The 25,471-nt window shown below is 42.3% G+C and overlaps 1 protein-coding gene across 1 annotated transcript in view; it reads left to right on the top strand.

Annotated features, from left to right (window-relative positions):
* The window catches only part of EPHB1 (EPH receptor B1), a 259,254-nt gene that overhangs the window by 97,336 nt on the left and 136,447 nt on the right, over positions 1-25,471 (top strand). The window contains exon 2 of the mRNA XM_018555329.1: positions 12,617-12,681. Coding sequence (XP_018410831.1) covers positions 12,617-12,681 — 65 coding nt within the window. The remainder of the gene's footprint in view (positions 1-12,616; positions 12,682-25,471) is intronic.

The following is a 25,471-nucleotide window of genomic DNA, read 5'->3' as shown; positions in this document are numbered from 1 at the left end:
GAATAGGTATACATAATATACATTTGATCAGGATTGAAAAGAGACCAGCATTGCCTGGTTCTATATCCAGAAGTGTTGTCGGGTACTCCGGTATGCTGATCATATTCCCCGTGTTATTTTATTTGGACTAAATAGCCTGTTTTCTTGTTCCTTTCAGCATCCTGTTACAGAAAACTTTGCCTGGGATTGCATTATTCCCCTACATTTAATATAGCATAAGTAATTTGAATAATTTCTGTTCATAAACTTGCTCCGTCTCCTAGAATTGCCTCAATTAATATAGCCATATGGCGGTGCAGTGCACATGATATCTCTGTATGTTATGGTTGCAGGACCTTCTGTCATTGATCTGTCTTCATATTCCGCCTTCAAAACAACAGACTTGTGTCGAGCAATGTTAGTTTTCCTGCTTGACCCGAGACAACCCTGATCAGGGAAAGGGCACATTGCCAGTGACAGGGAGGACAAACACACGGGGACACGTTGTTACTCTAGACTTCCTGATCATTGATATTACTTTTATGGATCGGTTTATGATGGTAAAATGAAAGCATAGCTAATTAAAGATAAATGCTGAAATAAAGGAAAATCCATTTTAAATTGGTTTCTTTTTAATATGTAACGCTGGCAGGTCCAAAGCAGCTTTCATATAGGAGAATTATTAGATATGATGACTCTTCAGATCTATAAAAAGTTAATTAGCATTAAAGAAAACCTGTGCTCTAATTTGAGTAGACATTGTGGAAAATAATGTGCTTGGCTTTCCTTATAATCCAATGGCATTGTTGCTTTCTAATTTACTGCCCTCAAACAAATATACAGATCATGAGTAGGGAAGAGCTTGGGTTTGCTCCGAACCTGAGCTCATCTCTAATCATGAGTTTTGACTTTATTCTGAATTCCCTTGCTGCATTGTAGTTTCAACCAGTGACCAAGAAAAACTCTGCTTCATTGATACTGTAGGAGCAGTCCCTCATATTTTGAATGTAAGCTCTGCTATCAGCATGGTGCAGTGGAGGAGGTGACAATATATATAATGACTATTTGTACTTAATTATTTTATATAATATTCAACCAAGCTGCACTTTACACAGGACATAGACCATTCCCCTGTTCCCAAAGAAGTGTATGATCTAGGCTTGGAGCACACGGTTTATTTTTAGAAAGATGGTTGTACTCCTAAAATCACTAATGATCAATAGCTCGTAGAAGCAATTGATCTCTACACATACGAAACAATTGGCTCCCTATAGAGCTGGGCAAATGGGTAACATGTAGTAATTGGTAATGATCTGACAATGCACCAAATGTGTGCAATTAATCGCTACTTCAAGCTACTTGTGTACCTCAGTCCATAAAGAGCTATTTGTATAGCTACTACTAATGATTAATTCCTAGCAATTTAATAGAGCTAAAAAAAATTCCCCATGTGGTCCTATTGCAGTTGTGGGAAAGTTTGACAGGAAGCCAACTACATGCTACTTGTGTACCTCACTCAAAAAGGAGACTTTGATGTAGTTAATATTAACGATTACTATTAACGATGAAATGCTAGAAATTTAGTTATAGTACTAAAAATTGCCCATGTGCTTCGAGAGCAGTTGTGGGGAAGTTTGGTGGGAGGCCAATAACCTTTTAGTATATTTTTGGGATAAAGGATACACTAGAGCAGGGGTAGGCAACCTTGGCTCTCCGGCTGTGCTGAAACTACAAATCCCATCATGCTTCTGCCTCTGGGAGTCATGCCTGTGGCTTGCAATGCCTTATGGGATTTGTAGTTTTAGCACAGCTGGAGAGCCAAGGTTGCCTACCCGTGCACTAAAGTAACCTTCAGTTACACATCAGTTCAATGTGTGGCTTGATTCCACCTATTCTTAGTGCCACCCTTAGTGGTGATTTACCCTCTAGCAAGGCTCAGTCACACAGTTGGAATGTATGGTAAAGCCCTGAACGAAGTTATTCTTTCACCCACTTTGGTAGCCTTCGATTCCTCCACCTTGGGGGATCCTGTCCTGTGACACTGGGTAATTTTACTTTATTGGGAGGGCCTGGATCAAGTCAGTAAACCCACCCAAACATATATGTGAATCCTCTTCCCCTCTTCTTAGGCATTGTTCAAGCTAAAATCACCTCATCACAGTGATGCACAGAAAAGGGCATATCTAGATATGATGATGTGCCACTGCAGAATTATCATTGCACCTCATGGGTGTGGGTACCTGGCTCTTCAACCTTCTTAAAGCCATCCTACCACTGAGTCCTGTGCTATTCTAAACAATAACTTATAATTCAACATACTAATCACTTTTAGTAGGAGTTAGGCTGGCCATAGATGATGCAATAAGAAAAAGAGATGTTCCCTACTACAGTTAGGTCATTTCCGATGCCCTAAAGCAGGGGTGCCCACAATTTTGGCATTAAGATCTGCTTTTCAAATGACGAGCTACATGGGATCTACCAAAGAAAAACAAAAAACCTCCTTCCTCACTCTCTCTGCTGGCTGTCTCTCTTCGCTCTCTCCCCCTTGCTGCCTCTCCTCCCTGGCTGCCTCTACTCGCTCTCTCTCCTCTCTCTCCTGGCTGTCTCTCCTGGCTGTCTCTCCTTGCTCACTCCCCGGCTGTCTCTCCCCGCTCTCTCTCCTGTCTGTCTCTCCCCACTCTCTCTCCTGGCTCATCTTGTTGTATTTTGCGAACAGTGCAGTGCACCAGGCTGTGTAAACTAATATTCTTTGATGTAATACATAGCACTTCAACCACCAGTATACACCAGAAAGGTGTCAGGGAGCTTGGCTCAGCAGACTCAGGCTAATAGGTAATCATGTGTGCACAGCTAAATAAATATACCAAAATGGAATAAAGGGGCCGCCATTCACACCCTTGTGATCTACCAGCATCAGCTTTAATGGGCACCCCTGCCCTAAAGGGTGATAGCTAATCCCTTTTATTTATTTAACAAAGTCCAAATATGAACCTGCACTCCTGACAGTCCAGACCTTCAAATAAGTGAATGTTTGAGGTAATATAATAGCAATGGATGGTGCCCTGCTAAGACCAAATGGGAGAATACAAAATCACCAGCACTCCGAATAAATGCATATCACAGATTAATTGTGAAGACTTCGCCACATAAGTCAAAAGAATACCGACATTTTGGGGGACCCATAGACTCCTTTCCTCAAAGTGACATTACTTGTGGCACTTGTCATCCCATAAGGAACCTGATAGCAAAATCTCCTGGACTGGATCCTTCCCTATTCTACAGAGACGAGTGTGGAATAAGAAGTGCTATATGTCATTTTCTGTCACCAATGGGCAAGTATTGCAATTGGTTAGGTGCTGGTCGCACTCATGTGAGAGTGGGCAGATGTCTACCTGACCATCAGTAAGATATCTACACAGGTATGGCTAGTAGGGCAACACTCCAACTATGTTTTCAGTGTTTTATGAACTAATGGCAGAATTGTCCTCCTAAGACTGAAATATTAGCGTTAGATGAGCTGCACCTTTAAGTATACCCATATCCTAAAATAGTCAGTATTGAAATGTCAGTGCAAGAAGGTTTTCCAATATAAGACATTTTCTTTCTACATAATAACAGTTTGCATACTCTGAGGTATACTGTGATATCTGTAGCCTGGAAGAGATGTACTTGATTTGCTTTCTTGCTAGTTTGATGAGCTAGCACTCTAATGTGTTCATCAAGCGAAGAGGAGAAAGAGGAAGATAATGGAAGGAGGGGTGGAGGATGCAGACAGCTCCAGACAGAAAAGAATTGTTAAAGATAAACAGGCAGCATTGTAAAACCCCTCATTTGTCATGCAGGAGCAGAGCTGTGTGACAGGTAAATGTTGCTTACACTAATCCCCAGTGTATTATAGTTCTGCTCAGCAGCTCAGATAAAGGAAGCCACAGTTCTAGATAGAGGCAGTGAGAAGGAGGGAAGAAACCTGTAACCCCCCCCCATCCTGGCAGCACAGAGGATTGGGGAGCCTACAGAGACAGAATCAGGAGAGGGGAGGGGGACAGTTATTGTCTTTTTCTGCTGTAGTCAACAACTCCGAACAATGGCTCAACACTGAAATGATTGTCTGCGGGTATTACGACAGCCTCAAAAGATCCTATTTTATGATATGGGGGCATAGTGAAAACAAGGAGGATATTTTATGTAGGGTATTTATGCACTTATGCAGCAATGTCGTTTCTGCGGGGCTTATTCATCACACCTTATTCAACTGTAAACCTGTTTTATTAACATTGGAAGCGCATGATGCATTGGCATCTTGGAGGTCTTAAACCCAGGATACACAGCTGATTAATGCTTACATATCTATCAGGGCTGTTGCACATGGCTTAATTTCCGGCATATTAGGGAGCCACTGCGTACAGCCTCCCATAGGGGTCTGCGTTTGGGGTTTTGCACTGGCACACATGCACATGTTTACGCAAGTTCAGTGTTTACCCCGTCACAGTAGCCTACACCCATTTACTTCCATGGGAGGCTGTGTGCAGTTCCTGTGGCTCCCTGGATGGAATTTATGTTGTAAGGGCCTGACAGGTAGACATACACAGACATAAGAGGATCAGCAGAGCGCAATTACTGTGTAGCGCTACTAAGCAGAAACAGTGTGTGAAGATGTAATAAGCAAATATGGCTGCCCCATGTTCACAATTTATATTTATAAAATTTGCATAGATAGTTTTTTTTTCAAACATCAGTATACATGGATGAGATCATTTATTTTAATTATTAAAAAGGAGAACTTTAAAGGGAACTTCAGACAAGTTTAATAAAAAAATTAATGAAATTAAAGTATTAAACTCTGAAGATTTTTTTCCACTAATGAATCCAGATCAAAGAAATATACATTGCCCAGCAAAGCATTTATTGATATTTTCACCCAAGCACTTACAGTCATCATGATAACTTTAAAGCTTATCTCTGGGAAAACAGAAAACATCCCCTTGCAGTGGGGCTACCCCTGAACTGCTTATTAAGGTTTGTGGGTCTTGAGTAAAGCAGTTTTACTCTTGCTGGCTCCAAGAACGGTGTCCATAGGCTCTCCCTTGCCCTACACTCTGGCAGTCGGAGGCCTGTTGATGTCATCACGTTTAATGCAGGACCCATAGACCTGAATTTGACATGAGGGGACAGTGAACGAGCTACAGCAGAGGGGAGAGAGATGAGTGCCAACTGAAAAGGGAGCGGGGATTAGGTATGTAAACCTGGTTTGCACAATTCTCCTAGACATTAACAAGCAGTTAACCCTGGCGGTGCAGAGGTAACCCCACTGCAAGGGGAGGTTTTCTATTTGTCCGGAGATAGGTTTTAAATAATATAATGTCCACTTTGCTTGCCTTTGTTTCAAACATGAGCTTCATAAGTCCCTTTACTAAAACGTAAGACTCCAGTGCTTCCAGTTCCCAGGTGCTGTACTATTGAAATTGGTTCAGATCATACAGTCTGCAATGGTTAGCGTTATCCAGAACACACTAAAAGCTTTTGCGTCATGCTAAGGAGTAACATTATGCTGACATCTGACATTGACAGTCAGCCTTTCTACCACACAGTGCATTCAAGGGCAAGGCAGATGCAGGTATTTACTTTTTTATGTCTTGTTTTATGTTTTACTGAAAGAAATTATTTTATCTGTTGTTTTCCTTAACTGCAAAGTACAAGTGCCCAACTGAATAAGACATCTGGTGATTTTAGTCCTACTGGAATTTTCCTTCAACTATCTGGCCACCAGTGTGCAAGTCTTTGTGCACCAATTTAACAATAACATCAGTTCATAATGTCTCCAGCTGTGAAAAATAAATGTATTTGCTTTGTGAACAACACACACATAGAATGGTGATGGGATCACAGTGTATTCGGTGTTCATACTGCACATGATACAGCAGGGATATTTCTGAAATCACAACACTGTGCCATGCTGAGAGGACAGAAGGGGGTAAGCTGAAGTGGTAATAAATCTATTGGATGGACTCTGGACCGGACAGTCCTTATCTATTGCCAACTTCATATTATTAAGCAGCAAAAACAAACAATTTAGAGTTACGGTTTTCTAAATGTTTTTATACACTGTTTCCGGCAATTTTGCGAGTGTATCGCAGTACAGAAGTCACCCTGTAGACTGCTGGAACTTGAATCAAACAAGTATATTACCATTCTCACTCATGCTCTGCAGGTACAGGGCAGACAGTGTCAATGTAAACAACGCAATGTTTACATTGGCCTCAGCAAGGATTATAGCTGAAAGCACAGAGCCCATATTCGAATGCCAGCTCAGCAACAACACCAAATACTGGAAATTAAACAATGTGAGCCACAGTCCCAATGGCTATTATTTAAATTATTAATAATCATTGTAATCTTAATAACTGAAGACAAACTGCAAACTCAATGGTAAATTGGCAGTTTGAATGCTTGTTTTGCTGTCAAGACTAATTTTTTTTCCCTTCCCTCATTCTGTATACATTGACAAATATTCCACTCGGCTTAACCACACGTCTTTACTTTATTGTCTTTAACCTGAGAATAATATAGCTCATATGTAGGGGGTGAGCCCAAACCTGGTCCCAACCTGACTTCCTGTGAAACCCAAAAGCTAAATGGGGCTACCTGCCCAATCAGCTGCGGCTGTGGCTTTCCCCGCCACACAGTTGCACATAAACAAATGGGCAGGATGCTTGTTCTGATGTCATTGACCTTATATGGCCATAATAGGTCAGTGGTATTGCCCAAATATAGATATGTGGCCATATAAGGCCTATGACATCATTGCATCCTGCCACTTTGCTTACATGCAGTTGCAGACTGGGAATTCCCTGGCTGTAGATGATTGGGTGGCAGGGAAAGGAGCTTCCTTTGTTCCTGGACTGGGTTCCTGGACTGGGTTCACTCTGAACCTGAGCGTATCCCTACTCATGTGGACTGTAAGACTGTGATGCTCCGCATTGGATGCTCTTGTCGCTCCAGATGTCATTTACTGTGCATTTTGTGGAAATAGCAAGACTACGGAACGTTCTCCTGGCAGTTTGGGAACACAGAGGGTGATCCTTTTATATATGCTACACTCACCATTTTTTCTGCTTTCCCATGTTCATCTTTAACTTGAATCTGTATTCAAATGATAACATGAACTTTTTTTAATGCTACCCTACTGTAACTTTAACTGTATTTGTAATAAGCCTTTTGTCTTTTATACATATTTATCCTAGTAAATAACTTTGCAGATGGAACCATCTTCTAAAGTGAACCTGTGTGTTTACTAGGGATGCACCAATTCCAAGTACCGTACTCGGTACAAGTACACGCACAGATACTTTCGAGCTCCAAGACTAGACTAGAGAAAAATTCAAAAGTTATGAGGCAGCTGTCATTTTTAAGGAGCACACGGAACTCCTGGGATTTGTACATCTCTGCTTTAATGTATGATTTTGTTTTTATAAATATATACAGTATAAGGGATGCACCGATACCATTTTTGCAAGTACAAGTACTGACACATTTTTGTTTATTGTCATGTGACAGTTTTTCTAAAGCAATACAGACTAATGATTTTAGGACAGTGGTGGAGCGCCAGAGCCAGGTCCCAGCTGCAACCACTGCAGCCCCGTTAGTTCTCATGAAAATGCCAAGTATAGGCATTGGTATCTGAACTTGTAGGCGGGGTTCACTCCTGGGGTGTTGCGTGTGTGTTCCCTTTGGGTTGGCTCTGTGTAACCCCGTGCATGCAACTCGACACCAGGCACCCCACGGTCAGGGGCCTCAGCTCTGGCCTCGTGCAAACACTCCCACACGTGTAGTACTGCGTACACAGGGCCTCATGGCTTCCACCGCCTCTGCGGTATTCGGCGCTTCCTCACCCTTAGGGAGAAAGGCCACCATGAGCGGCACCCTGTGTCGGGCATAGCCCCTTTGCACACCTACCCTCCTCCGGGTGGTTAGAGCCACGATACAGTCCAACATCACACTCCTGTAGAACCCCACCTTCTCAGATGTTGGAGGGAGAAGAACCAGTCCACACAGATAGTCTTTTCTTGGTTTTACTTGAAAAGGATGAACATGACAATAAAGTATATGTTTCAGCCACCCCCGAGTGGGATGACGGCACATCTCTTGATAGTTGCATAGTGATACAGATTAGAGAGAGAGAAGAACAGCCCAGGTGCAGCCCAGAGTCCACGACTTACTTCGGCCAGAGGCCCACCGGCAAATATCGTCAGTTCTACAGCTTCTCACTATTCTCCGGAAACCCATCCTTGTCAGTCCTAGCTCGGTGGTTTCCCCCTCCAGGGGAAACTGGGGAATCTCTATGGCTCTACATAGTCCTAGGCCTGGTCCTGTCCTTCCCATGGACCAGCTTATGTTTTAGAATCAGTCTCCCTCCGGAGACTCTGCATACAGTCTTAGACTTCTGCTCTCCTGTACTCTCTTCTCCTTTCCCCTCTCGGGCACCCCCTATAAATCAGCTCTCCTGGGACACAGAGTCTCCCCAGGCCAGAGCTACATCTATCTCTAGGGCCCCATGGGGGCATCTAGTGGTCATTGGCCGTACTGCACCTACCTACAAACTGGTATCTGGACATCCCTAGTGCTTACCCACATTTTCATTCTGTTTCCTAATAAAGCCGGCATGGAAATAATGTATCTGCATACAAAGTGTACATTAAGGAAAGCTCCCCTTGCACTCCTTTTGATGGGGGTGTCCCTGAGGCTAACTCATCCTTGGTTTGCAGGGGTGAGCAGGGAATGTGGACATCTGAAGCGATTCCAGAACATATTTTCTAGCTTTGTCATCTACTCTTCCCTTTAGCACATTTCTTTCTGTACATGCATCTAGACACTTCACCGAAGGCATGTAGTGTTAAGAAAAAGCAAACAGGTTTTAATGTACATGTTATGAAGAACAACATAACAGTTAAATATTATTGTTTCATGAAGATGTGCTTCGTCTATATCACAGAGAAAAAATGCAGAAAGTTATGCAGCAATACAAAGAAAATAGAAAGAGTTAACACTTTAAAAAACACTTCAGCTTAGATATATTAGAGGTGATGATTATTTTTTTAGAAGAAGCCGATGTGCAGTAAGTGGCTATATTGAGATAATAGTTCATACGGACCTCATTGGAGCGATATGGTTCATCCCTAGTGATGGAAAGAGAAGAGAGTGGAGTTAGTGATGTGCGGAGTGATAATGAAATGGGAGTCACTGAACCATAATTCTCTGTTCCTCGCCAGCCATAATCGAAATCCATAACTCAGCCTGTTCCTACATTATCAGTGCATCAAAGCTGACATCTCCGGTCCATTTTTGTGACCTCCTGCAACTAAGACTGCCTGACATATAAGACTAAATAATAAAACATTGTGATTATATTTAAGATGGGCCCTGCCCTTTTCACAGACTCCCCCAAAATAATGATTTCTGCTTTATTTTTTTCTGTACCAAGACAAGAGGTATAAATAATTTCTATGAAATGCTACCTTCCACCTTTAACCTTAGAGAAGCTATCCACCCAATCAGTTAATTTGCAGTCTGATGTTCCAGTAAAATTGTAGTGTAGTACTTTACTGGAAGACCATAAAGTATAGTGGCCACCTGTCTGAAGGGGACATATTTACAAGCCGTTTGATGTCCACCAGTCCCGGCTAATTTATTAATAATAAAATACTGTATTTATGGAAGACAGTAATTGACTTTGGAAGTCAATGACTAAGGCTTTTTAGTTTAAGGCTAGGTTGAGTCCTGAGCGATACCCGGGACACACGTCTCGGGACCGCGCAATCGTGTGATAGTGCACACAGTGGTTGATGCGCGGCCCCAATGACTTCAATGGGATTACGCTGCAATCGCTAAAAAAAGTACCTTTTTCGTGACACACGACGCGAGGCCTGTGCGGGAAACCGTGTGATCCGGCCGACACGACTGGGGTGCCATTAGAAAACCATGGCACCGCCAGCACAATCGGCTGTGGTGGCAATCCGCACAGTTTTGTGCATAATTGCCGCGCTGTCACGGATCACCCTGGTATGAACCTAGCTTAAAGAACTTCCTATAAACAGCTACATACAAAGTTAAAACACATATTTATTCTTAGTTTTCTCTGTGTAATTTGAGGTTTGCTACTCTTTGCCTTTTGTTCTACTAGGTTATGTCCCTGGGGGGGATCTCCGGTGGATGGTTCAGTGGGGGAGGTTCCCCCTGTTTCCCTCCATCTCTGACCCCCTTTCCTGCTCCTCTTTCTCTGAATGTCTACTCTTCCTCTTTAGGAAGTGGTTGCTGGGGATTCCCCCCCTGGTTTATTCCTCTAATTTTTTGTTATAACGGGGTGTTGTATACATCCTCCCTATTTTGAGTGAAGTCCCTTTTTTTCTTCATTGGACTTTTTCTCCTCATTGTTTGCATTGATTTTTTACCAAGATCTTGTAGTGATGATGGGACAGTCGGAGCACTGGGGTTAAGGTCTGGACTTTACAATGAGGTTAAGGTCTAGACTCGGTGGTAGTCAAATGTGGGAAAATGATGTCTCATACTTCCTGAACCACTCTTTCCCAATCTTAGCCCGATGAATCCTGGCATTGTCATCTGGGAATATGCCCAATGTGCCAACAGAGAAGAAAAAAGCCATTGATGTAAAAACCTGGTCATTCAGTATATTCTGGTAGGCAGCTGACCTCATTTTGTGGGCACATAACGTTGCTGAACTTAGACCTGACCACCTGAAGCAACCCCAGATCATAACACTGCCTGAAATCCAGGTGGCTGCTTTTTTGTGGCTGGGCAGTATAGTATTTTACTTATTTTTACATGCTTTAAGGCCCCATTCACACCTAGGCGTATTGTAATATGCGCGTCTGTCGCGCGACCGTCACGCGTTTTTTTACCGCGATTCGCGGGGAAAAAGTCGCGCGACCGTCGTGCGATTCCAAAGGTACTTTGGCAGTATCCAAATGGAAAACGCCCTACAAAACGACCCAAAGTAGTCCCGGGACCTTTTCAGGCGTGGGCCGTTTTGTAGGGCGTTAGGAACGGGCGGAAATACGCCTAGGTGGGAACGAGGGCATTGACTACAATGCTATTTATTTTTTTGACCGTTTTGTAGAGCGTTCGTCGAGCGTAGGACACGCTACAAAGCGGTCAGGTGTGAACGCAGCCTAAGACTTTGTTAAAAATACACTGGAGACAAAACTGACTGCTTCAATAAAAAGTGTAAGGAGCAAAGAAACTCCAATAAATGCAGTTATATTATTATTATTTTTTTTAAAATACTATATTTTAAAAGCAACTAGTGTAATACCTAAATTTTACTTGGTTTCAGCCTTTTGTAACCTCCTGTATAGAGGCACTTAGACTGGTAGTGGAAAAGACAGTGCTGAGAACAATTAGGTGTCCTTCAATTACTTGTACTGACAGGGAACAAACTGACACGTGGAAAGAGCAGAGGGATAATCTTATTAATCTGTTGGTGCTCTTTCGCTTTCCAATCAGAGGCTGGGGGTAGTGAAGTGACCAGACTGTGTTGTTTAATTGCTGGAGAGAAAAGGTCACCGGGCTGGCTATATTGCTTGGCTTGGCTGTGTTAATCTCAGAACTAGCTGGACAGAACTACAAATTCTTTGTCTATAGTTCAGCTTTAAATGAACTGGAACCAGGAGCACAGGTTTCCCACAATAAAGGTAGCTGTGTACAGTATGTTGTGTACCTAAACATGATATGCTCTCTAATAGGGAAACTGTTACAGACACGTTTGGTGAGGGCGTCAAGTGCTGGCTCTATCAGATTTGCTGATCAACCTCTGTGCTTTCAATTACAGTGCTAATTGTCTATATTTAGTGAATTTTAAACAGATATTGCTTGAGTAACCTGGTGTCAATGGCACAAGTAGTACGTTTTCTTCATATTTAGTAGTCATTTATTTCTGCATAATATAATTAGATTGTTTGACAAAACAAAGATCTGCTGCTGCACAAGACATTAAAGTAGAAATAAGAGGCCACCACAATGGAAAAAATGCAGTTTGTGTGAAAATAAAATGTAGATTGGCTAATGACACAGAAATCACTTTTTTTATTCTGGGTTATATTGTCTGGAATTAAACTGATAAATCATAGGTGCATTCCCAATAGGCCAGTGTGCCTGTGTGTCTTAACTCCCAATAGGGCACTGTGCCTGTGTCTTAACTACCAATAGGGCACTGTTCCTGTGTCTTAACTCTCAATAGGGCACTGTGCCTGTGTGTTGTAACTCCCAATAGTGCACTGTGCCTGTGTATCGTAACTCCCAATAGGCCAGTGTGCCTGTGTGTCGTAACTCCCACTAGGCCAGTGTGCCTGTGTGCCTTAACACCCAATAGGGCACTATGCCTGTGTGTTGTAACTCCCAATAGGGCACTGTGCCTGTGTATCGTAACTCCCAATAGGCCAGTGTGCCTGTGTGCCTTAACACCCAATAGGGCAGCCTGCCCGTGTGTCAGAACTCCCAATAGGACAGACTGCCTGTGTGTCCTAACTCCCAGTAGGACAGACTGCGAATGTGTTAAAACTCCCAATAGTACAGACTGCCAATGTGTCACAACTCCCAATAACTGAATGTTCTTTCTTCCTTGCAGAGACCTTAATGGACACACGAACGGCTACAGCAGAGCTAGGCTGGACGGCAACTCCTTCCTCTGGGGTGAGTAGTTACAAGGAGTAAGCACTCCAAAGTTTGCTTTAAGGGCCAGTCCAGTCCAGTTATAGGTGGTGCTTGCTGGGCTGACACATCCCCTTACCTCATATATTTTAGAGTGCACAGTGGTGATATCTACTTTCCATAGTTCCTAGCTCTGTTCCCCACCATTGTTTGGTTTTCCCACTTCTTCTGATGCATTCTGCATGTTTAAAAAAAATAAATAAAGCCTCAGTAATAGAAGGAACTGTTTGGTGTTTCAGATTTCCTGCATCCACCAAAATGAATGCATTAAAAGTCACATCAAAACAAAAGATGTGCAAAGTTTTATTTTTAGAAAGAAGCCACAGCCTAAGTTAAAAAGCCTGTCCCCTGCCAACATGCTGCACAAAAGGGCCCTTGCTCTCTGTGTAGAAACAGTGTTCTCTTTGCAGAGGTCTGACATGTCCACTTGTTGAGTCAGACCTATAGCACTTCAATTAACAAATCTCATGCTCCTCGCTGATCATAGGGCACTGGCTCTGACTTAGCGGGTACTGTGTCAGACCTTTGCAGAGAGACCACTGCTTGCACACAGAGAGCAAGGGATCTTCTCTGCAGTATGCTTGCAGGGGATAGATCCACTCAGACTGTGCCTATTTGCTAATGAACGTGAACTGTAAAGCTGGCCATACACCTATAGAGTTTCTGCAGATTTTCTATGGTCAGATGGAAAAAGTGCAACAGAATCCTCTATCTAAGCTAAACTGTGTGGATCTAGGAAACTCCCGCTGGGCCAAGCTTCAGTATCTTAGTCGGCCCCGCTGGCTCTCAAACCACCTGAACAATGCCTGCGTCCAATCAGATTGTTCAGGTATTTTGAGAGCCAGCGGGGCCGACTAACTAGATACTGAAGCTCGGCCCGGTGGGAGATTCCTCCATGCACACAGTTTAGCGTAGATGTAGGAATCTGTTGAACGTTTTCCGTCTGACCATATAAAATCTGCAGATAATCTATAGGTGTATGGCCAGCTTAAGAAGTTGCTCACTTTTTGTTTTGATGCACCTGAAATGTATTCAGCTAATTAAAACGGAAAGTTCAGTTTATCCTGAGTGGACTAAAGGTGGCCATACACTGCACAACCCTCGCAAGACTTTTGTCTTGCGAGGGTTGTAAAGTAATTAAAAAAACGTACGATCTGCCCATCTTGGACAGGCAGGCCTTAAGGTGTATGTCAGCATAAACTGACAAAAAAAACATATACTGTATCTATGCAATACATGCACATTCCCCCATGGATATCCCTTTAAAACCCTGCATGGAAAAATACCTTCTAATCTGCCAGAAATGCACTCCGTTGTGAGCTGATAACACACAGCATTTGTGTGGACTGAGTGTCAGCCCTATCAAGTGTCTTTTGCTAAACCACTCCTACTCTCAGACATCTACAACACAAAGGCTGTCCTCCATGATAAGAGCAAAGAGGGCTAGATAACTGAAAATGAATCCTTCAATATTTTTTTTATGTTTTAATTTGTTTTCCTTTCAAGGAGCAAAAGACTTAGGGTAAGTTATACCAGCACAAGATGGATTCTGATTGGCTGCTATAGGTGCTACAGAGTGCTCATTACTAAATAATCATACTGTATCTGTGGGGGGAAAAACAGAATAGACTGGAAATAGCTTTGACCTGTTCCTTATATGCATGCAGGAAGTCCATTGTCTTGAATAATGTAATGCAAGGTGAAGATGACAGGTGGAAATAAAATTCTTCTGAATCTTAAGAGGTAAAAGTGTCATCTTCTCACCGTACCTCAAGTGTCTTTCCCTTTTCACACCTCAGACTTGCCTGGTACGTACTACAGAGGTGCTAAGAGCAATGATGCACCATTTTATCATATCACTCTGAGCCCATAAAAGTTTCTTGCAGGCCTCTTCTAAAAGACTAGCCCAGGTCCTTATATTATGTGGACGCGTTATTGGCTTATTTTTACTGTACTTCAGTGAATATGTGGGACTATGAATGTTTAAATAGTTAAATAAAAAGTAAGCAAAGGATGCTTTTTGAGAGCCAAAACGTTTTTTGAGAGTCATGTTTTTTAACTTGATGTTTTGATACATTTTGGTCTATATTCATTTTTTAGGGTTAGAATTAGATTTCCCATTTAACTCATAAATATGAACAAAAATTACTAAAGAAAACTTGTTTCAGTCATTACTACCATTCCTACTTATATTAAAGTGTATCTAGTCCCAGAAACAAAACTGTAATATGTTACAGTTTACTAGTCCTTAGATGTTGTACTTGAAAACGTACGTGGACAGAAGTTGCATGTAAAACATTTGTTTGCATCAAGAGATACTGGCACTTCTGCTATCTGACACTTCCAGGTGCATTAGATATTGGGCCCCCACTGGGCGGTGTGGGTCCTTTTACCAAATGCTATGTGCCTACCCCTACAGTGTTCTGTAGTAACAAAGCTGGCACAAGGAACCATAGAGCCTAGGGAAGGACTTGCTATGGGACACCCCTTGAAATATTGGAGCCAGTATCTTTTGAAGAAAACAAACATTTGACTTTCCACCTACCAACAGTTACATTTTCAACATCATCTTTTACAGGCTGCTTCAGGTGAAAACTTGTTTCCACAAGGTCACTTGTAGAGCACAAAATGGCGGTCGCCATTTTAAGTACACACGCATGTGACTACAATAGAAAGAAATCAGGAACAGTATCAGTGGTTACAGTATCAGTGCAGTCACTATAAAGATGTAAAAGGCAGCAACCTTTGTGCATATGTCTAAATTATAGCTGGCTGGGTAGCAGGGACACATATTTGATAGATGGAGCTGTCGCAGAGCGTTGACCCCAGAAGACTTTATAACAAATTACTGAGGGGAGTGAATGCACGATCCCTATGGCAATGCTACAAGCTGCCATTTCACGAGCCCACATCTCAACAGGTCAGCTTCCCGACGGAATCTTTCCTACGCTCCATGAAACTTTATTTGATTTTTTATCATGGACATTAATGCAGAAGCAAATATTCATTTAATGACACCATTGTGTGCAAAGGATCGTGGAACTGGAACGTTAATCCCCTGAGAAAGGCTGAGGTTAGAGAGGAGGCAGTAGAAACACCTCTTTAACCCACTACAAGATTAAACAGGGACTGTAGACATCCCTTCATTTGAAGTTTGAAATGGTAGTTAAAAAGCCAGTTCCATAAAATGGCCACGCATAATTTGCTAAAGGTAAAATGTTATGTTATAGAAGTATTATTAAAATTTCTGTAAAACAGTGAGGAATATATTAGTTTTATAGAAACGAATATAATAAATGATATGTAAAGCAATGGTCCTTAAACAGGACTCAGGAGCCACATGTGGTTCTCAGTAAGGTCTCAGAACATCATTTTTGCCTGTTTGAATTCTGTTTTTCTAATAAACACGTATATCCATTATCCATTAAAAGACTGTATATTTTTAAGCAGAGATAATTATAAACTTAGTGCATAAAGCGGACCTTTACACTCAAAAATCAAATTCTACCAATGCATCCCTCTATGTATGATGATTAATAATAACATAGACATGTCAGGTCTAAAATGCTGTGATTATGAAATACTCTTGCAGAGCATTCACTTCCTGCTTTGAAAGGGCAAAATGACTTCAGCTTGTCAAAGCAATGCACACTGGGATTGCCTTGTCATCAGCAGAGCATTGCTGGGAAGAAAATAAAAATAAAGGAATGCAAAGAATACAAAGCCGACAATTATCTAGAAGGATGTGTTTGTAGATTGTCATGACTAAACATTTCTAAAGGTGTGTTTGGTGTTCTTTTAAAGACATGGGTAAAGGTCCGCTTTAAAGAATATAAACCCCTTTATTGCAGTACCATTGGTCCTAATAACACACAGGGATTTTGTAGTGTCTGGGTTAAAACAACCACGTAGACATATGATTAATGGAGAACTATGAGGTGAGTGATTTTCACTAAACCTCATAGTTCGAGCCGACGCGTGACAATTAAACTGTCACACGTCGGCTAAATAGATCGGGAAGTGAGCAAACGTATACCGTCGCTCACTTCTCGATCATCTCCCTGTCAGTCACCACTCCCCACAGGGATTCCCCCCTCCCCTCTCCGATCCTCCAGCGCTGACTGGAGGAATGGACGGTGGAGGGGGCGGGCAATAGCTGGCCTCACGATAGGCAGAGCCAGCTGTCATTCACACAGCTGGGTGGATCTCGACAGCATTGTCGGGATCAGTCCCGGCTGCGCCTGTCTCAGTATACCGCGAGCTGTAGCTTGCGATATACTGAGCTTTGGGTTATGGGAGGGTGCTCCCATGGCCCTTAAGAGAACTATGGGGAAAAACACTTACCCCATAGTTCTCTTTTAATGCATAGCTGCTAAAGGTTGGTGAGTATATTCTTCCTACCGTAGATGCTGCCTTGAGTTCACCCTGATGTTCACCCTGATGTTCACCCCCATGCAGCGCCTTGAATCTACCATTGTGGTCGTGCATTAAAAGGCATTTCATCAGATAAGACAAAGCTTTTTCAGTCTTTGGCAGTGAAGTGCCATTGTTTGTTAGCACACTGAGAACAATAAAAAAAAAAAAACTCTGGGCAAAACTGTTCTTTCCCCTTGCAGTGGGGCTGGCCCCACACTGCAAGGGTTAAGTGCTCGTTTTTGTCTAGGTGATAAAAGTAAAAAGTTATACTCACCCAACCCTCAAAGATGGCTTGCTGTTAGACCGGTCCCCGGAGCCTCTTCCCCTCCGCTCCAGTGGTCTAAGGTCCCGGACGTGAGTCATCTCGCCCTATAATATTATCTTTGGAGTTTGGCCTCAAACAAATACTTCAGTGGCTCTTTGACTCTGGATGACCATATGGGACTTTGGTGCAGGCTTCCAGCAGCCCTAACATAGCTTAAAGTGAGGCTAAACTCAGTAGTTTAATGTTAAAAATGCATTCAAGTTACTAGCTATTAACAAAGCTATAACGTATTTGTGCATGATCTGAGGATCTACAGCTGAGTGATACACAAATAAGATACATTTCTGTTAATAGTTAAGGTACTTGAATGCATTTTTAAGATTTAACTCCTGAGTTTAGTGTCACTTCAACCCACTAAAGTATTTGTTTGGGGCCAAACACCAAAGATAATCATCCCAATTGTGCCTTACGTCTGGCCACGTACTGCATGTGTTTGTCTTGTAAGGTTCTTACTCTTGGCGTTACTCTTGTCTCTTACCAATTCAGGCAAACAGTGCTTCTTCCATGACCCAAAGGGGTGTAGTGTACTGGTGTGGTTGTACTCAAATGTGGACATGGTTAGGTGAAATTGAGTAGAGTTTTCCTAGATGGCAGTTAAATTTAGGATTTTTCTGAAATGGAATTTTGAAAGTTAGGAGCCATAATCTTTGAGGGAGTTCTTGTGCCAACATTTATGCTGGCCATACAATTGGCTATTCTGTGCCTTTTTTTCAGCCACAAATCTCTCCTGGTGTACGTCCAGCGCAAGAACTAATCTACATGGGTGATTTAATTCTCTTGCTGCAGATTAACCTCTTGAGCGTAATCACTTCCTTTGCAGCACTGAAATCAATGTATTGCAAATTAAGTGATTTCTCACGATTGGGTATATCCTGTAACAGATTAAAGCTGCTCACGCTGTTTAGTACAAAGCGATGGGCTCATTTGGCGTAGCAGTGCATAGGGTATAGATGATTCATGGCATGTAATACTGGATGTAAAACCACCGATTATCAGCAATGAACTTAACTGATCTATAGTACGGTAAGCTGAAATCTGGTTTGTTGCTCGGTTACTTTTTTTTACACACCATTGTTGCTTCACAGGGATAACATACAGCATATACTGTACCTCTGATGTGCAGCAGCAATCCTTATTCCAATAATAAACCATATATTTAACTAAGGATCAGGGAAGCCATCATTTTCCTCAGGGGCATTAATAGAGTCCAAAAAGACCAAGGGCACCCTTGGGCACACCTAAATGAGAGAACCACAATGAAAAAGGCTTTTGTCCTTTTCTTGTTCTCCCTATCTGTTCTGTTTTGTTTTTTTCTTCTTTTCTTTCTTTCCCTTTCTTTTACAGTGTACCTTCTCCTCCAGTACTTAAAGAGGAACTTTACCCATATCCTTGAAATGACAACAAAGACACCTTTAGAAATGTTTAGTGAAGACAATCTACAAACATTTACTTATACTGTATATAATTGTCAGCTCTTTATTCTTTGCATACCTTATTTTTCTTTTCCTCCTTATTCTTCTCACAGTGGCCAATTTTACTAAGGGCAGATCAATCCATCTCCCTTTACTTCCTGGATCTCTGGCACATGTGACCATGCACATCATCTCAAGGGAAGAAAATGGCTTTCCCTGTGGTCTTCTGTGATTGCAGATGAGATTTCATAACAATGCATTGTGATGTAACCTTCCCAGGATGCAACACTTGGGCACAGGCTGCATCACTAATGCCAGGAAGTGGAAAAACAGGAAGTAAAAGAAAACTGTTTGTTTAACTAATGAATGCAAGATGATTTCATATCAGTACGCAGAACTGCATGCTGATGTGATTTTTTTGTGATAGGAGGTAAAGGTCCACATTAAGTATTTTTCAACCCTAGATACAGAGACAATCTACCTTTCTGCTGTTTGGTCTTTAGTGTCAGCTTCTAGTACACTGTCTACCCAATGCTAGAGGTTCAGCAGAACACAAGGATGTCTATATCTATGTGACAATAAAATGTATTCCTTTTCAACTGCTCTGTGCTCCCGTAAACAAAAAGCTTTTGGCACTCTTACCCACCTTAAAAAGTAGTGGCTGAGGGCCTAAGACCCGAGGCACTTGAATAGAGACGTCGGGTTATACTGCCCTTTTTTGATAATTGACCTTCATTTCCCCATTTATTTATTATGCCCATTCCTCCATGAAGATTCCCAAGCCTCTTCACAAACTGTTGTATAATCCAAACTATATCAATGCAGTAATTTGCCAATTTGGCCATCTATGGACAAAGAATGATTGTAAAAGGCCAACGTCAACTGCCAAGATGTTGATCTAGTTGGAAAACCGTTGGCTGATACCTGCTATTCTCTCTGTAAGTAGCTAGTAGTAGGTGTATTTCTCTATGGAACCTTTATCCAGCCTGCACTGTCCTGTGACACAACCTGTTGAATGCAAAATGATGACTTAAGTGTATGATCGTTCCTTGACGATATGATCAGAGGTCCTTGTGTACAGCCTTCTCCTGTGGTTCTTCCTTCTCCTGTTCACTGACTGTCCTTCCTCTATTGCACTCCCCCCTTACGCACGCTTTCTCTCTCTATACAATTGAGATCTGTAATTAGGAAACATTAGCAGCCTGAAAGCAGCTTTCATACCTGAAACACCGGCAGTAAATGCACTCAGCAGTTCTCTTACATGGCTATTAATGTCACTTTTATGAAGTAATGAAGAACAAAACCCCCCCAGGCACTTTAAACTGTTGTGTTTTTTTGTTGTTTTTTTTTAAAAATACAGTGCAAGCCTTTTCAGTAACGAACAGTCTCCTTGTTTGCTTTCACAATTCAGGCTTTGCAGCATGCTGTGTCAGTTGACCTCCTAGATGTAGTACCAGCATGTTTTGTTCTCACCAGCCTCCTCCTCTATTATCTACTCATCAATCCTCTGTATTGTATTTCCCAGGCCAGAGTCCGTCCTGCTTCTCTGTTAACATCTAATCAAGGCCTGGCATTGTCTTTCACATCCAGATGCCAAGTGGATCCTCTGCTGACCTTTTGTCACTCTGATGCTGCTCTGTAATCCTCTGAACAGACCCAGCCTGGTCATTTCTTAACCTTTACCATCTTAATCATCCCTGCTTGCCTCATATAATTTTTTTTAAATGTCTCTATAATGCATTTTCAGGGATTCCAACCTGAAATAAGTAATTTCAGGGAGGTGCCCTTCTCATTTCAGGGCACCTCCGTCAACCCCCCACCCTCCTCTCCGCAGGGGTTTGGTGGGGTGGGGGTTGTGCAACAATAAGGAAGAGAGCACCCCCCCTGAAATGATGGCAGTTAGCAAAGAAGCTAATGCTTCCTTTGCTATCTGCTTGTTTTTTTTTTAGTGTTCTGTCAGCTGCGGCTGTCAAGAAAAAAAAAACCAACAAAACGTCATAGGAACTAATAGCTAGATGGCTATTGCAATTTGCAATTTGGTTAAATGGAATCTCAACTTATACATGATACAAAAAAAGTTTATTAGTGACTGTGACTGTGACTCTGATTGGAGTTCTCCAATAATGTCAGGGCTCTAGAGGTCAGCGTAAAAGTATTGTGCATACAGTAAGAAGGAAACCTGAGCTGGGTACATGGAAATTACCAGATTTTCTCTTTATGTTATATGGATTCTATAGTTTTACTGTGAAGTATACCTTTATGATTCACCCATCTCCAATGTTCTAGATACCTTCAGGTATATGATGTGTTACAACTCATTCAGAGCCTAATATTCTGCAGTCCTTATGAGTCATAAGTTATGACTCTGCCCTGACTCCTGCCAACCTTTTACATTACCAATAACAATGACCACATTGGTAGTGCCCACACTGAGCTCTGCCCATTCTTTAAACCTTCTCCTGCCCATTACTCTACAGACTCTCCCATTGCACTCCACTGTCAGCTGGCATGTTCCTAACTTGTATTTTAAACAACTGAACCTTGTTTTCCTTACTATAGGAGAAAGTAAAATAAAGCACATATACTCTTTATAAATATTCTTGGAGTTCTTTTTTAACTTGCTGTATTGCATCACATTTTGTAGTTTGAGGTTTTATTGCTGGGATGTACGCTATGTTTCCTGAAGCAGATCACATGGATTACATTCTACTTAAATCTCTGCAGGTTCAGCAAGCATTGTATATGAGAAGCTTTGTTTGCCAGGCCAGTGACAGTAACACAGAGACCCCTACTGAGATTAAACAAGCTTTCCGTAGCTTCAGAGGACATCAGAGAGCAAGAAAAAAAACTTCATAATCAGGAGGCCAGGACACAGATCATTCTTTTACTGCCTAGGAGGTTAATTGGGATTACTGGGGCATTTAGAGAGGCATCTGAGCTTTTGATACAGCTCTCCCCTCTACAGTCTGCTAACAGGACTCCACTGATTGGTGGGTTTTAACTCTTCTGTTCTTGTAGAGCATGCTGGGTAAAGCCATTTCAGTCAAATACACACATTTTAGTTCAGGTGTGCTATGTGCTTACAGTGTGGACAAATTAATGGGGAATTCAGGAAGCAGTCTGTCCATTACAGTAGCTAGCAAATTTTGTTAGGAGCCAGCTCTATTGACAACAACTAGAGAAAACTTTAAAAGCTGTGATTTTTCAGGAGTATTGGCTACCTGGATTCTGGGATTCGTCCAGCCCTGGTTTACAATATAGGCAATCTCTATAAAATCCATCTACAGTGCATATGAAGTCAAAGGCACACTCCGTAGCCACCAGGGGGCACCAGCCAGAGTACCATGAGCAAGTCAACACAATGTCCAGATTCACCATTGCAGGATGCCATTGTTGACCTGTTTCTGCAAATACTCTTTGCCTGGCTATCTGTGGCTTTGGTTCGTTTTGAGTCACTGACCCAGGACAAGCAAGCAGCATGCAAGTCAGAGTGAAATCAGAACTCCAGTTCATGGAGGTGACACCATTAACTTTACTGCTCTCTTACCCCCACCCGCTTCCATTCTGTTCAGGAGAGCCCTAGTAAGCTGCTCAGGTCTTCATTCTGCTCTCCAACTTTCTAAACTGCTTAACCCAGGGGTGGGAAAACTGCAGCCCTCCAGCAGTGGTGCAACTACAAATCCCATAAGGCATTTCAAGACTCTGACAGCCACAGGCATGACTCCCAGAGGCAGATGCATGATCGGATTTGTAGTTTCACCACAACTGGAGGGTTGCAGTTTGCCCACCTCTGGATTAATGTTCTTCTACAATCATATATTTTTATGATCCATTCATTCATATGCACTGACTGTTAGATTTTGTTTAACCCTTTTACCACCTTCTTCTCCTACACATTTGATCTCCAGTCTGTCTCTCTATGGAACTTGTGTATTAATTATTTATGTATCAATGTTCTATTAATGCTTTTCCTGTACATTAACTCCTTCACTGCCTCCTCTCTGTGTATGACCTGTACATTTAATGTATTTAGTGCACCGTGACCAAGCTATATTTTTTTAAATAGAAAATAATGTGGTTATTACAGACCACAAAAAGAAGCTCTATCTTTCTCAAAACAATGATATAACATTCCCTTCGGTACAGTTTTGCATAACCAAGTAATTGTCAATCAATCTATAACAGTGCAGAATACTGAACAAAATTACCTGGTATTGAAGGTATAATACAAACTGGTACTCAAGTAGTTAAACACCTCTCTCTCCAACCTGCAGTGCCTGAAACATGTTTGTTTGACAGCACTATACTCTATACTTTGCAGCTTGATTAGATCAGAGTACTGCACTCTCATTTCCTTCTATTTTATTATGTTTAGAGTAATTTAGCCCAAAGATAGATTTAGCTGGATAATAACAATTACCAGCATTAGTTTAAGTTGAACTCTAAGCACAAAACCATTTGGTATACTATTTTTACATATATGCCCCATTAGTTACAAAGGATATACATCCACATTTTGTGACCATATGCCTTTGCAGACCCAGTTATTAAGTAGCAGTGACATCAACACTGTGTTGCATGTAGCCTGTCCAGTGAGCTGACCTGTGGGAGGGACCAGTCACCCTGCACAAGGAGAGAGAGCAGCAGTGGCTGGTCTTTATTACAGGAAGCTCCTGCACAGAGGCAAAGTTTCACGTTGGATTTCTGCACAGATCTGGAAGAAATACACAAAGTACAGCAAGAATGGTTGTTGTATTTGAAGACTTAACAGGAAAAAGAAGAGGGCAGGAGTGCAACAGTCTGGTGCCAGGTGTGTGGATGGGGAGTGATGAGTAAAGGAGGATGTGTATATGTGGGGTGGTGAAAGGGGCTGTTGAGCACTTACATGTGATGGGTGGTGTGGTGATGGGACACTTCTGTTGGCGTGGTTGTGGAGTCACGCTTTGGGACTGGAAGGACGTCACAAGGTGTTGTCTTGGTCTTTGCGTGGAATCCCGGTCGAAACCCAATGTGGAAGGAAGACATTGGCAAAGTTCAGAGTTTGGTGTGTGGCGATGGAGATCCAGGAGTAGGCTTGCTGTGGGCTTGCAAGGGAGATGCTGTTTCCGAATTTAAGGTTGTTGTCCTCCAATGCTGTAAGTCTTGCTGGGTCACAGAGGAGGGAGTTGGTGATGCGCACATGGGCGTCCTAATGTCCAGGCAACGTGGTGAGGACAGAGCCGATCGATGAGTGGAGGGAGAGCTGTTGTGGATATTAGGGATTGTGTGTCCTTCAGGTTCAGGTATCGGTGGCAGGGGGGAAAGGAGAAGAGATGGAGGCTGGTGGAGGAGCTGCCGTGCAGTGGCTGAGATCAGAGGGGAATGACACTTGCTTTCTGGACACTGCCGGGGGAAGAGATCTGGTCGGCGCACCGCCGGTGGGGGTTGGGCGGCGGATGCCACTGGAGTCCGGGGGAGACATATACACATCCTCCTTTACTCATCACTCCCCATCCACACACCTGGCACCAGGCTGTTGCCCTCCTGCCCTCTTCTTTTTCCTGTTCAGTCTTACAATTGGACACCCCGGTCCAATCAATATAGGAGCAGCACACTGGCCACAATTCGCTACACCACCCTGCGAGTGCGCCAATCAATCAGTCTCACCTGAACTTTCTACTTGTTGTATTTAAACAATATTTGTTTATTCTGAAGTTCAGCTTTAAAAATCATGCCATTTTTGAAGGAGCACTTAACTGGACTCAAGAGGTTTACGTTTTATATCAGTCTAGGATGTTGCTTTCAGATTGTTTAGCCTTCAGCACCTCTAGTACCATGGACAGCTACATGTGTGGAGGATGTTTAACACTGGCACTTCCAGGGGAAACAACCTGATTTCTTTTCCCAGTTTAGATAAAAGTGAATGAGATAGTGATACCAATGTGTATGTGATAATTATTGAGAACACTTCCAGGTTATTTAGGAAGGTTGTGCAGTATATACAAAGTAACCCATTACAGCCAGTCACATCTTAAATCTCTTCTTGAATAAGCCAGTTTATCTTCGGAAAAACTGTTGATAGTGTCATTCAGCAGCTCTCTTACATCTGTTAGTCTTTTATGATACAATTCAGTAAAACAGAGTTAGGAGCAGTGGGGATGTACTAAGCATAGTGAGAAAGGTGTTACCTTTTTTAAGGACTCTTCCCTGGGGAGAGAGGGCTTTGGTATGTGTAGGGGAGTTCTTGAGAGAGGGATATTTCCAGGAATATTATGTGGCTTGTTTACACCATGTCCAGACCAGAACAGTTTGTTCCCGGACCAAGACAAAACAAATACTGCAAGTCTCATTTTCTCTGGTCTGGAATGCATTTTAAGCCGCAAAAATGCACTGCACTGCGTTTGCAGATCTGGTCCTAGCATGGTGTGAACAAGCCCTGAGTTGGGGATGTGTAGAGTGATATTATGTGCTGCTTAGCCAGGGAAGGAGGCAAAGGGATATTTTCAGGGTCACAGCGGTGCTGAGCTAGGATTGGTGGGAGGCATTTGATATTTGTATTAGCAGGAATAGCGTAAATGGAGATTTTCAGGAAATAGGAAATGTCTCATTTCCTATTGATGAGCCAGAGATGAAGCAAATT

This window comes from Nanorana parkeri, unplaced genomic scaffold (genome assembly GCF_000935625.1).
Source record: "Nanorana parkeri isolate BGI_ZX_2015 unplaced genomic scaffold, ASM93562v1 scaffold192, whole genome shotgun sequence".
NCBI classification, from domain to species: domain Eukaryota; kingdom Metazoa; phylum Chordata; class Amphibia; order Anura; family Dicroglossidae; genus Nanorana; species Nanorana parkeri.
Note: the sequence above shows the minus strand (reverse complement) of the source record. Positions and strands in the feature narration are given on the sequence as shown.